Source organism: Astyanax mexicanus, chromosome 12 (assembly GCF_023375975.1).
Source record: "Astyanax mexicanus isolate ESR-SI-001 chromosome 12, AstMex3_surface, whole genome shotgun sequence".
Taxonomy (NCBI): domain Eukaryota; kingdom Metazoa; phylum Chordata; class Actinopteri; order Characiformes; family Acestrorhamphidae; genus Astyanax; species Astyanax mexicanus.
This window is the reverse complement of record NC_064419.1, coordinates 40166568-40180784: the sequence shown is the minus strand read 5'-3', so window position 1 is coordinate 40180784 and position 14217 is coordinate 40166568. Positions and strand designations below refer to the sequence as shown.

Sequence of the window (14217 nt, the reverse complement as noted above, 5' to 3'; positions counted from 1 at the left end):
TCATTAGTATAAGAAAATTAATCCAGTCGTGCAAGAAAATTCAATTATTGAGAAAAGAGGAGCAGATAGACTTTAAATAAATAGTGTCCGTATTTGAAGGAAGCAAAAGTCATGTGGTGTAAAGATAAAAAAATAAGCTTCTGAAAGCAAATATTAGTTTTATTTTTTATTATAACCGTTAATAAATGGTAAATGGTACTGTCAATGCAACATTGATGTATGAATATAAATCTATTGTATTCCATTGGAACATTTACTGTATATACAATACAAAAATAAGGCATTAAAAATATATGACATATATGATATAATACAATGTAGTCTGCTTTCTTTTTTAAGAAGCAAAAGCTTTTCTTCTTTTTTTACTGAATATCACTTTGGATTACTGCAGATTTATGAAATGCAACATTATTTAAAAATAATATACAATATTTCCTAATAAAAAGTAAGAATAAAGAGCAAAATATGTATTGTAAAAAAAACATCAATGTTTTTAACGTCTGTTTTGTTTAGCATTATTTTTTGGACAGAGTGTATAGTTCTAAAAAAATAAAACAAGAACATTATCAATTTATCAATTATTATTATTATTATGAATTATCATTCATTAATACTGGTGGCTGCAGGTCAGAGGCAGAGACGATTATGATACTTGAGAGGGATGAGAGAAAGATGGCAGCCATTTCAAAGCAGACTCCCTGAAAAACAAACAAATACAAAACTAAAAAAAATATACACTTGACCTCCAAATCTGACCTTCTAGATCTTTTAGGACTAAAACAAGGTCATATCAGTCTGAGGAAATGTTCAATAATCAAAATAAAACACTATTTTAGTGAATTTTATCTGAGTGTAATTGATAATCTTTTTTCCAGTACATAAGCTTAATCATTTTGTTGGATCATGTATTAAGTGAATGTATAAATTTTTATTTTACCTGTTAAACTTTTGTCCTTTTCTTTTCTGAAACTCCCTCTCATCCACAGTCCACACGGCCCCTTTACCTCCATCCACCCGTACAAAACACTTATGGAGGCTGAGGTTGTGGCGCACTGCATTCTGCACACCAATAAAACAGACAACACGACTGAAACTATGAATTTTGTTGTGAAATGTATTGAAAACTGAATCAACTAATAAAGAAACTTTCAGTCTGGATGCTCTGAAATATAGAGATACTGTATGAGTTCATCATATCGACACTGCCATCTAATGGTGGATACTGATCGAACAGTGATTTTATCCTCTAAACATACTTTACATTAAGACAGTATTAACTCCTATCTTTAAAAACCCTTTCCCACCTCCTAAACAAAAACATCCAGCACAGTTTTTATTATTATTATTATTATTATTATTATTATTATTATTATTATTATTATTATTATTATTATTATTATTATTAAATAAACTGCTATCTCATTATTTTGATATAGTAAGTCATTATTTTGTGAAAGTAAGTCATTGTTTTGAGATACTAGCTCAATATTTTGAGAAAGTAAGTCATTGTTTTAGATAGTAAATCATTATTTTGACAAAGTAAGTCATTATTTTGACAAAGTAAGTCATTATTTTGAGATACTAAGTCACTATTTTGAGATTGTAAGTCATTATTTTGAGAAAGTCATGGTTTTGAGAAAGTGAGTCATTATTTTGAGATAGTAAGTCATTATTTTGAGATAATATCTCAATATTGTGAGATAGTAAGTCATTATTTTGAGAAAGTCATTCTTTTGAGATAGTAAGTCATTATTTTCAGAAAGTAAGTCATTATTTTCAGAAAGTAAGTCATTATTTTTAGATACTAGCTCAATATTTTGAGATAGTAAGTCATTATTTTGAGATAGTAAGTCATTATTTTGAGATACTAGCTCAATATTTTGAGATAGTAAGTCATTATTTTGAGATAGTAAGTCATTATTTTGAATTATTTTTTTCCCAAAGGCAAACCCACTTGCTATCTCCAAATAATGACTAAGTATCTCTAATGATTTAGTATCTGACAATAATGACTTACTATCTCAAAATAAAGAGATAGTAGTTTACTTAATAGTAATAATAAAAAAAAAATGTGCTGGATTTTTCTTTTTTTTTAGGTGGCGGGAACGGGCTTATATAGTTTTCAGAAACACGGAAACAGTGTGTGTTAGTTGTGGTTGTGTTGCAGTGGGTTGGCTGGGGTGGGCTGACTGCATGGCAGAGTGGTACAGTACCTTCCAGGTGGGAGTGTTGTGACGGAAATAAAAGAACATTCGAATGAACCAGTTGTAGATTTCATTCAGGGCCCTTTGCTTGTCCGGAGCCTCCAGTATTGACTATTAAAAAAGTGCAGAAGAAATTGGATCTTTATTTTTTAAGAGTCACCATTACACAATTAATTAGAATATTATAGAACACGATGTAGAGACAACTGAAAAAAAAAAAATCTGTTAGAGTAAAATACCTTCAATAGGCTAAAGCAGACTCTGGACTACAGACTAGAGGTGCACTATTCTACTATGCAGCAGAAGAAACTAAACAAGCCTGATGCATTTTGAATAAAGCTGGATGAGGTGCGCAATATTAAATACAAAAAAGAACACCAACTAAGCACAAAGTGAATTAAGCAGAGTTTGGGTGTGGCACAGGGAAAATTTCACTGATGGAAAAAAGAATGGATTCCATTAAGTAATATATCAGCAAATTCTGGAAGCAAATATAACACTACCTTGAAAAAAGCAGAAGATGAAAAGAAAAGTGTAGGTTTTATATCATAAAAATAAAATAAATGTGCTGACAATGAAACTTTTGCATTGGCACTTTTTGGGGATAGTAACAATATTTCATTAGTATTATGATACATTTAATTATTGCCTTAGACAACATATATTTTTGAGCATGTTGTGGATATATTTTTTCCAGGGGTGCCCATGCCACTGTATGCATATACTACATAATAACTATAGTATATAATAGTAATTAATACTATAATAGATGAATAATTAGCAGATTTCATGTACTTACCCATCTGATAAGAAAGGCGTAGGTATATGGTGGCCTGATATTGACATATTTGTAGCATTCCATGCTGTTGATGAAATCTATCATGAATAAAAACACATACATTTTTTAGTAAGGATGTGTTACAGATTATGATGTCAAGTGATAAATAAATGTGTTTTTTTGTTGGCCTGATAGCAGTGTTGTATCATTAATGTGCATGCATGCATGTGTGTGTGAGTATATGTGTGTGTGTGTTATCTATCCTGAAAGCCCTGGGAAAGTCAGTGTGTTAGTAGGTGTTACCTGACAGTAGGTGAGGGGCAGGCGTGGGCCAGTACTCCCGGCGTCCCGCTGCGTCGCTGGCCCACTCTGCCCCTCCATCTGGCTCCTCAGGTGGAGGCATGATCGCTGCCAGTGGACTCCACCAGCCTAGAGCTGCTCTCTGACAGAGAAACACACACCACCACCACCATACGTTTCATACAGAACAGAAACATCAACTGCTAGATATGATGAAAATGTGATATGGATCTTTTACCTCTCACTTTCAAAAATAGAGGTGATTCAAATGGTGCTTTGAGTGATGCCAAAGAAGAAGCACTTTTGGTTCCATTATGAACCATTTTTGTGATAGAGATGAATGTGCAACTACTGTGTTGATTAATCTCATGTTTTTTGCCCCATATGTCTGGTCTCCTGCATTGACACAATCATTTATCTGTTTGCATGAACAATTCTATCCAGATGACGCAATCACGATCATTATGAATGAGTTAAGTTACACATACATACAGGGGTTGGACAATGAAACTAAAACTAAAACACTTGTCATTTTAGTGTGGGAGGTTTCATGGCTAAATTGGAGCAGCCTGGTGGCCAATCTTCATTAATTGCACGTTACTGCACCAGTAAGAGCAGAGTGTGAAGGTTCAATTAGCAGAGTAAGAGCACAGTTTTGCTCAAAATATTGCAATGCACACAACATTATAGGTGACATACCAGAGTTCAAAAGAGGACAAATTATGGGTGCATGTCTCAACTATGACCAAGACAGCAAGTCTTTCTGATGTATCAAGAGCCATGGCTGGTATTTAGGGTAATGTCAGCATACCACCAAGAAGGACGAACCACATCCAACAGGATTAACTGTGGATGCAGGAGGAAGCTGTCTGAAAGGTATGTTCGGGTGCTAACCTGGATTGTGTCCAAAAAAACATAAAACCACGGCTGAACAAATCACGGCAGAATTTAATGTGCACCTCAACTCTCCTGTTTCCACCAGAACGGTCCGTAAGGACAATAAATTATTGTAGTCTAAAACCAGGTGTTTCAGTTTCATTGTCCAACCCCTGTATATAGCGCCTTTCTAGAAACCCAAGAATGCTTTACAATCACGTTTTACACACAATCGTTTATAATCAGCAATCTTCCACACTCCACTGAGAAGCGGCAGACAATAACACACAGCGTACTCTTAACCGGAAACGACCGTCCACCTGGAGGACTTCATTGGGCACTACACCTTTTTACCTAGGACAGAGTGCCAATCCATATATACATTTACACACACACACAAACTTACATACATACCACACAAACCCACACACACCAAATCAATTTAGTGAAGTCATTTTTTCTGGGTAATTTTTGGAATATCCAATTTAACTGACCTCCATGTTTTTGGACTGTGGGAGCCCCCAGAGTAAAGCCACTCCGACACAGGCAAAACATGAAAACTTACCCAGTTAGTGACTTGAACCCAAGACCCCAGTGCTGGGAGGTGCATGTGCTAACCACTAAGCCACTGTTACCATCCACTGTGGGTGGTAAATGATGTATGTATTCTATGATGTATTCCCGCTATATGTGACACTGTGGGTCAAGGAATGTTACATATCTACACTATGTGAGGAAACCAGTGTCCCCAGAGGAAACAGGGATGACACGGGGAGAACATTAAAACTTCACCCAGATAGGGACTTGAACCGAAGACCCCAGTGCTGGGAGGTGATCATGCTAATCACTAAGCCACTGTTACCATCCACTGAACTCCCGGTCCACTGTGTGTGGTAATGTCTTCTATAATGTATTCCTGGTACACGTGACACTGTGAGTCAAGGAGTGTTACAGATCTACACTATGTGAGGAAACATGGTTTCCCTGGAGGAAACCCACAAAGAGATAATGGAAACTTTACCCAGATAGGGACTTGAACCCAAGACCTCAGTGCTGGGAGGTGAACATGTTAACCACTAAGCCACTGTTACCATCCACTGCACTCTTCATCCACTCTGGGTGGTGACTAATGCCTTCTATGATGTATTCCTCGTTCATGTGACACTGTGAGTTGAGAAATGTTAAATATCCACACAAGGAGAACATGGAAACTTTACCCAGATAGGGACTTGAACCCAAGACCTCCTGCTGGGAGGTGAACATGTTAACCACTAAGCCACTGTTACCATCCACTGCACTCTTCATCCACTCTGGGTGGTGACTAATGCCTTCTATGATGTATTCCTCGTTCATGTGACACTGTGAGTTGAGAAATGTTAAATATCCACACAAGGAGAACATGGAAACTTTACCCAGATAGGGACTTGAACCCAAGACCTCCTGCTGGGAGGTGAACATGTTAACCACTAAGCCACTGTTACCATCCACTGCACTCTTCATCCACTCTGGGTGGTGATTAATGCCTTCTATGATGTATTCCTCGTTCATGTGACACTGGGAGTTGAGAAATGTTAAATATCCACACAACTTCTTAAATGTAATGTCCCATCCATCAGGCTTCGCTCCGATAAATAACTCTGTATACAGGTGTGGGTGGGTGTTTCTAAGCTTTAAATGTTACTTGAGGTAACACTTCATGGTAAATTTACTTGTTAACTGTACTTCTGTCCTATGACTTTTGACATGTCCGTATACAGTATGAACAAAGTTTAATTCATTTTTATAGAGGTAATTAAGTAATGGTAGAAAATATGGGTTTGCGTATAATTTAAGGACATGGTGGTTCTTCTTACTGAGGTATGTTCAGACAGTCGTAGATGGAGCTGCATGGCCTGCAGTCGCTGTTTCTCCTGAATGAGCTGAAAAAGAGTGAAATTGACGAGACTAGTAATTGATATTCAGCTGAACTTTTCATCCTTGTTGAAATACCAATTTCTCATTCTGCTGACAAGTTTCACCCGCCTAATTGTCGCCAAACTGTACTGCATGTTCCCTCACCTGGTTCTCCATATGCCGCACCCGCTCTTGCTGTACCCTCCACTGAGCAATAGCTTTTTCTCCACAGCTGTGTCCATGGTTCAGGTGTCTACACATATTACAGTAGATATGTCATAAAGAGAAGTGAGGAGCCTGGGAAGGAACATTCAGTCATTTGGCACATTTGGCTAAAATGCCTTTAAAACTTGAGAAAATCTCACTTAAGAAAAACAGGGAAGTCTTCAAAGGGTTCATCACATCCAGGCCAGCGGCATCGTCCGTTAACAAAAAGAGAGCTTATCGCTTCTGACTGGAAGAGGCTGTAGAACATAAAACATGTGATACAGATGTGATACAGATGTGTTCAAACAAATCATATAATTGATTTAGGACTGACTTGCTGTGTAAATGTAGCCAAAGGGACCCAAATAAGAAGTGAAAATATCAGATTCAATGTTTTTTGCTGTTTAGTGTTACATTCACACAGCAGATAAAAGTGTCCTAATCCAGTTTCCTTTCCTATCATTTTTAATTTGACATAACTCTCTGGAAAAAATAAGAGACCACCTAAAAATAATGATATTCTTTGATTTTACCAAAATAAAAACCTTTGGGATATAATCCAGAAAAAGATGGATGATCACAAGCCAACAAACCAAGCTGAACTGCTTGAATTTTTGCACTAGGAGTGGCATAAAGTTATCCAAAAGCAGTGTGTAAGACTGGTGGAGGAGAACATGCCAAGATGCATGAAAACTGTCATTTAAAAACAGGTTTATTCCACCAATTATTGATTTCTGAACTCTTTAAACTTTATGAATATGAACTTGTTTTCTTTGCATTATTTGAGGTCTGAAAGCTCTGCATCTTTTTTATTATTTCAGCCGTTTCTCATTTTCTGCAAATAAATGCTCTAAATGATAATATTTTTATTTGGAATTTAGGAGAAATGTCTGTAGTTTAAAGCATAAAACATAAATGTTCATTTTACTCAAACATATACCTATAAATAGCAAAATCTGAGAAATTGATTCAGAAACTGATTCAGAAACTGATTCAGAAACTGAAGTGATCTCTTCATTTTTCCCAGAGTTGTATATCTGAAATTTGTCTGCACAGTTCACACTGCGTAACTGACATTTAAAAGTAGTGCTTCACATGAAGTTTCAGTTTCATGGTCTCTATTGTATCTATGTATGAGCTATCAAGGGGTTCCATTGGCTGACAGCTGGGCTTATCACAGAGAATGTGTTCGAAATTACTGTAAAAAGGACGCTTTATTTGGTCACACCCACTTCTTTGGTTTTCATTGTTGGTTTCCTTATGTTTTATCAATTTGCCCTTCTCCCCAACACAATTCTTTTTTGTTCTTGACATAAAAAAGTTGCATGAAATCCACTCTGGCTGAGTTTTATTGCCACAAATCGGATTTATAAATATTTCGGTTGAAGCACTAAGTAAAGCACTGCACATTTGAGCATTCAGAGCTCAAAAATTCAACTTAATTTTATTCTGATGTTTTGCTCTGTGCACTATTTATAAGCAGACTAAATTAAAATGGAACTGATGGTGTGGAATTTAAACAAACATTAGGAGTTATACAGTATTTGTAGTGAAGAGCGGGAGACAGTCTCACCTGTTGGACTGAATGCTGGGTGTTTTGTGTTGATGGGTGAACACTAAAGCTTGACTTGAGTTAAATCCTGCGCTCTGTTCTCTACTTTTGACTGCAGAGTCACATTCGTTTGGAAAGAGACGAGAAAAACTGTGTCCTTGTAAAGAAATGACAGAAGAAAATAAATTAATATTATAGGCAATCCCTTATTTTTTATAACATGGATAAAATCTATAATTCGCAAATTTTAATGATTTTAAGTACTTTATGTTATAACAACCAGCAACTGGAACAGGATGTTAAATTCTGATAAATGAAAAAAAACTATATATATATATATATATATATATATATATATATATATATATATATATATATATATATATATATATATATATATATATATATTATTGAATGTTTTCTTGCCACAGCTTATACAAACCCAGAGGTAGTAGAGAGGTGGAGCGGAGCACAGATGGTCTATTCTGGGTCAGCTGAGGATTCTGAAATGCTAACTGAAGAAAGCTTGTATTTGCTGCTTTATCAGCACTCTGCAGAGATACACACACACACACTTTTTTAATTCATAGGAAACTGAAACATTTACATTTACGGTTATTAGCAAGCAGTGAAACTTCCACATATATTTCTGACATTATTAATCAAAAATACTTTGCAATGGAAAAAAATACAGTCGCAATACAAAGAGTTCTTGGAACAATGCTATAAATACACTGTTTTTGTTTCCATTAGAAATAATTTCTGACCTATTAAATTAGAAGAGACCATTTACATTGACCTTTTTAGACTTTTAAGATGTTCACTTACAGAATTTTGTAACAGCTTTATTTTTCATCAGGAATGCACTGAATATTAGGCAGTCGAAATTATTCAGCAGAAATGGCAAAAATATAAGTATATATATAAGTATAAATATAAGTAATGAGTTTAAGTAAATAAAAAATAAATATTTTACATTGAATAGGATTATATTTTACAAAAGGATTTTTCTTTGCTCGCTTTATGTTATGATTAGAATAGCATAGCTAATAGAATAGCTTTGTTGGTTTGTGTTTAATAAATATTTTATTTTAAATATTAAGGACAGGACAGATTAGGACACTCAGTGTTTGTGTGGCCGCTGTTTTACAGTTAATATCTATTGCGTCTATTGAGTTCACAGAATTATTTAACCACAAACGAGTCATCTGTCCTTTAACAATGTGTTAGAGGAAATACATTTTGGACTCATTTGAACTTTTCAAATTGCCTTCAGAAAGGTTTCAGGAATATTGCACACCTAGTCATACTTACGTTTTTTCCTTTAGTAAAAAATCAACGACTTTAATGAATTATTGAAAGCATGAATAAATAGTGAATAGTAATATTAATTAATTGTGTCAGTATATTAACATGGATTAACTAGGTTATTAAATGGGTGCAATCATTAAAAGTACTTACAACTAAATGCCTTAGCTAATTATTATGTAGTTTTTTTTTAAATAATGTCTCAGTTTACTATTATTTACATTGCTGTACATTAAAACGATAAGTAATGTTTTGATGCCTGGATGTGGAATGTACTTTGTATTGCTATTCATGAAAAAGTCTGTGCTAAATTTCAGGGTAACATTTCCAGATAAAACAATAAAAAAAGTCTTCAGTTATTGGTCTTATCAGAAATCTGTTCTAATGTATTATTTTATTTGGAACCTGATGAAGCTGATGAAGCAAAACTAATGAGATACATTTATAGTGATATATAGACTGAGAGACCTGATCACTTATCCTGATAGGATTTTTACCACATTTTTTTATTTACACTTAGTAAAGAAATGTGTCTTCATGTAGTCAGACTGAAGTCCGACTGCTGCGTGAGACAGAATATGCAAATTAACTCATTGCTGAGAAATAACTACTAGTATTTCCGTTGTACTGGAAAGGGTTGGGTTGTCGAATGTTTTGGAGAGACGGATGTGTTTACATTGATATATGTAATGTATGTAAATGTGTTTTAGGTTGTTAATCCTGATACTCAAAATGAATTAAGTGACCAGGTGTAAACAGAGTCTGAAGTCACCACTCATGCACTAAGTTTTATTCCATCAGCATTTGTGAAGATGGCAACTGATAATATTGCCTGGTTATTAGTCTATGATATTAATTGGCAGTTCATTACTGAATTAAATGGAAGCATTGAATCTTATATCCTACAGTGTCACACCTATCAAGCACTGTAAGCTTAAGAATGGAAAACTGATTGCCATCAAGCTGCCGGCGCTCAGAGGGAGCAAAATTGGCCCTGCTCCCTCCGGGTGGGTAGATGGTGCTCTCTCCCCACATCACTCCTAGGGTGATGTCTGCAGCACAGGGCGTCTGTGAGCTGCTGTATCAGAACCGCTGTGATGCTGCTAGATCAATAATAAGTGTCAAACCTACCAAGCATTAAAAGTCCAAGACTGGAAACTTAATTCAAGGTCTTCTGTTAAATTGAGAAGTTTGAGTAATTTGAACTTGAATAGAGCAACTGCAATTTAATTAATGTACTTAAAATGATTAATACAGGATGTTACAAATGATTTGAGGTAAATTACAACAGTTTTTGCAACCATTTAAATTCATATGACTCAAAAAACTTAAGGTTTTACAGTATGGAAATCCATTATAGGTGACTTGGTCAGAAAACCTTCTTTATTTTCTTTTATCTTTTAGATGTAGATCAGTGAAGTCAAGGTTTGTTTGTCGGTTGAACAGCATGTCAAGACCTTGACACACTGAAATGCTTGTGGTTAGGCAGAGGTTATTACTGTAAGAAGCAGTTTCCTGAACAGAGATTAAGATTAGTCTTGGACTATGCAACATTATAAATGGAGATTTAAATGTATTGAATGATCGACTAATCCCTGTCTGGGAAACTGAACTACAATGTTTAAGGCTAGTATTAAAGTCAAAATATTTATACTCCATTTCAGATAGAGGGTTTCTATGACAAAAAAAAATAATGCCATGAATTGCACACTATGAGGTTGGTTTCCCAGACAGGGATTAAGCCTAGTTATAGACTACATTATCCTTTAAAAAAAATCTCCAATAAAAAGGCTGTGTAGTCTCCCCTGTGTTGAAAAATGTGCAAAATGTACAGTCCTGTGTCTGGAAATCCATATTTTATACAAAATACAGAGGTTTAGATTCTAATAGAATGAATATAGAAAGATATACAAAATATTTACTGGTAATAAAAAAGAAAGCAGTTGTTACTATTATACAGAAAGAGAGAGAGAAAAAAAGAGAGAGCGTGAGAAAGGATTATAAGCAAGTTGTGATAGTTCACCACCGCAAACCTCCGCAAATTACCTGAGAAGATGTGTTTTCTCCAGCCTGGTCCGAGTCAAGGATGTTTTGATCATGAACCTCATCTTCCTTTTCCTCTTTCAGAACAGGACGTCCCTCTCCATCCCCAACACCCCTCGACCTGCCAATCCCAGCATCACTCTTAGACTGTGGCATTCCTGTTATCAAACCTGAAAATGAAGTACGTTTCTTTTAGAAGCGTCACAGAAATATATGGGTTCGATTTTTTAATTTTTTTAAACCTAACATTTCAGTAGAAATAAACCTGATTCTCTTTAGGCCTGGCTGAACTAATCGTTTATTGGTTTACTTCTGGTTTCTTGGCTTTTTCCCAGTTTTGTTAACTAGAACATCTGCAGAAAAACAGTCAGAAATCCTCTAAAGAAGGAGGCTGTGGCTGAAATGTAAATGCACTTCTGTTAAAACACAACAGCAGGGTTTTCCCCCTTCATTAACATTGTGAGGGTGGGAAAGGAACTCAGTGAAAGCAGGATGAGGCTGCAGTGGATGAGTACGGTGGCAGGAGAAGCCAAAGCGGGTGATGCAGAACACACGCTCACGCGCTCACGCGCCACAGGGAGGCCGGACCATGGCGCAACACCAAAGACAAGGATTTGAGCCAGAGGCCCTTCTTCTACACACTCTTTAACCCATCTCAATTCAGGGAACAAGCAGATACACTTCTAATTCAACAGAGCGTCAACCTCTCCCACCCCTCAGGAAACCACACGAACACACCGCACGCAAACACAGTCTCACACAAACTCACACACACTCGCACACCAAGCACACGTACACTCACTTTGCATCTTGCAAAAAAACATGCAGAAGATAAGCAAGCCAGGAAGGGGAAATTGGATATGGGTACACGCAGAAAGAGAAAGTTCTCAATCTCTGCGGTTACTGATATTATCTCTGTTTATGTAAAAACACAGAGCTGAGATCACAGCATTATAAATAAATGATCTAATAATGGCACACTGTGCAACCGATCACACACGACGCTCCAAAATAAATCATATTAAATCACATTAAATCATACAAGAAATTATACATACAAGACATTGTATTAAATGGCGATGCTTGAGCAAACGCCAACAACAATCATATCAAACGTCTGTGCGGGAAGACGTCCAACAAAACCATCACTGAATCATGCATGCGAAAAACACTTATCTCGCATTGTTCTGCCCGGCGACACGATCTTGTATATAAACAAATCACTCTGAAGTGTTTTAAACATGACCTCTCTCTCTCTCTCTCTCTCTCTCCGAGATGGAAAATTACTCACTGACAAAAATCTTTCAATCTTCTTTTTTTCTGCATACCATGGAATGTTTCGTTATTGCACACAGCTCTCCCACAAGCCCATTCACCCAGCGGGTTTGGTCTGAAACTGGTAAAAGTCTTTTTCTGAAATCAGTTTCTACCAACCACTCAGTCTACCACATTTTGTTTACACAGATCAAATGATCTGAACCGAACTATTTTTGGGAGTTCTGGAGTCATTTTCAAAGCAGCGAGCACCCAAACACATGCCACATATCAACTGTCGCACAATACAAAGAAACTGTAGATACGACTACGCACGGCTTTCAGTCTTTCCACCTACACACGCATTTTTACCACTTTCACCTAATTAAATATATCGCCGCTCTTACGCAAAAAAAACACCCGTCTACCAAAATTACATATTCAACGAAATAATAGACAGTAATAAACAGATTCTGATATATTATTATTATTGGTCAATTTATTATAAAAAAAATACACAATATAAACTAAAACAGACAGATTTAACAGGTGCTAAAAAAAAGAAAATAACTAACAGCAGAAAAAAATGTAGAACATTGTAGAAAAATGGAGAACATGGAGAAAGAAGTTCAATTTCAATTTACGTTCAATTTAAGACATATTAACTACTGTAGCTTGCATTTTGCTTAATCTAACAGAAATGTATTTATAAGTATTTTAAGGCAGCTTTGCCTTTTAGAATAGAATAAATGGAAAGAAACAGTTCAGTATAAAAAAAGGCCAGCCAAATCAAAATCCCAAAACACAAATCTACGTAAAATGTAAAAATTCAGATTATATTTTGTTTCATTAACACAAACAAATAAAATCAAATATTTTTCCTTTTGGTCTGAACTTAACTAAACTAAACACAACTTAAACACTCATGAATACAGTACCACAAAATAAACACAGAAACAATAAAACAAACAAACAAACAAACAAAAAAACAATTTTCTACATAATTTTGTTCAAATTCAGCAAAGTATCCGTCTAACAATTTGTTGCATTTCTGATTCTCATTCTGCAGATTCTACAGAGTCGGAAAACAATTACCTGTTCAAAACACACGACCTTTCAGTGCCTCCTGTTCTCTTCCTGTGCTGTTCTTGTTGACAAGAAAGAAGACAAACAAGGCAAAATCTATTTTTGGTGAGTCGCCCAAGGTGTGAAAACTCCACGCAAAAGTTCATAATCCAGATTTAATGTAAAGGTGTGATCCTTTACGATTAATAGTAACTTTTCAAGGCCAAAAATGTCAATTCCACGTCAAAAGACTTGTGTACCTGTGGCACTCCTGTGTGATCTAAGTTACAGAAGTGCTTTGTGTGGTGAGGACAGACTTATATGGAGGAAAAAAAACTCGACTTCAGTACATTAGATCTGCATTAGATTCACCAATCTGAAAGACTGTTCATTTTAAAACACTTAACAGTTACATTTAATTTAAATCATTACATATAGTGTAATTTCTCTTTACTTTACTTTAGTTAAAATGTATGTAGTTATGTCTACATATGTATAGTTAAGTATCTTATGTATGTATTTATATATCACTGTTTTTAATTCATAACTACATATCTAATCATTTTATATATCTTTATATTTTTGCATGATGTAAGCTCTGCATCTGTGGTTTACTTGCTATACCTGAGTGAATTTTATGTGATGAATTAATATGCATTTTACATGCAATAAAACGAACACTAATATTAATTTAATAGTACAATTTGCTCAAATATTTAAAAACACATTTTTAATTT

At 35.3% G+C, this 14217-nt stretch overlaps 1 protein-coding gene across 1 annotated transcript; it reads right to left on the bottom strand.

Moving 5' to 3' along the window:
- Positions 1–210: 210 nt before the first annotated feature.
- On the bottom strand, positions 211–13789 carry foxp3b (forkhead box P3b). Its single transcript, XM_015600940.3, has 12 exons — positions 13511–13789; positions 11165–11331; positions 8253–8361; positions 7832–7967; positions 6417–6515; positions 6217–6304; positions 6012–6077; positions 3286–3424; positions 3004–3080; positions 2214–2315; positions 938–1059; positions 211–698 (listed from the first exon to the last, which is right to left on the bottom strand). The coding sequence occupies exons 2-12, from the start codon at positions 11315–11317 to the stop codon at positions 644–646; spliced, it is 1146 nt and encodes a 381-aa protein (XP_015456426.3). The 5' UTR covers positions 11318–11331; positions 13511–13789; the 3' UTR covers positions 211–643.
- Between the last annotated feature and the right edge of the window lie 428 nt (positions 13790–14217).

Bases quoted from the DNA above. Each gene is read 5' to 3' on its own strand.
- foxp3b (XM_015600940.3), bottom strand. From the start codon at position 11,317: ATGCCACAGTCTAAGAGTGATGCTGGGATTGGCAGGTCGAGGGGTGTT. The intron at 3,081-3,285 runs GTAACACCTACT...TATTCATGATAG, and splicing joins TGCCCCTCACCTACTGTCAG to ATTTCATCAACAGCATGGAA. The intron at 1,060-2,213 runs GTACTGTACCAC...ATTGGTGTGCAG, and splicing joins ACAACACTCCCACCTGGAAG to AATGCAGTGCGCCACAACCT.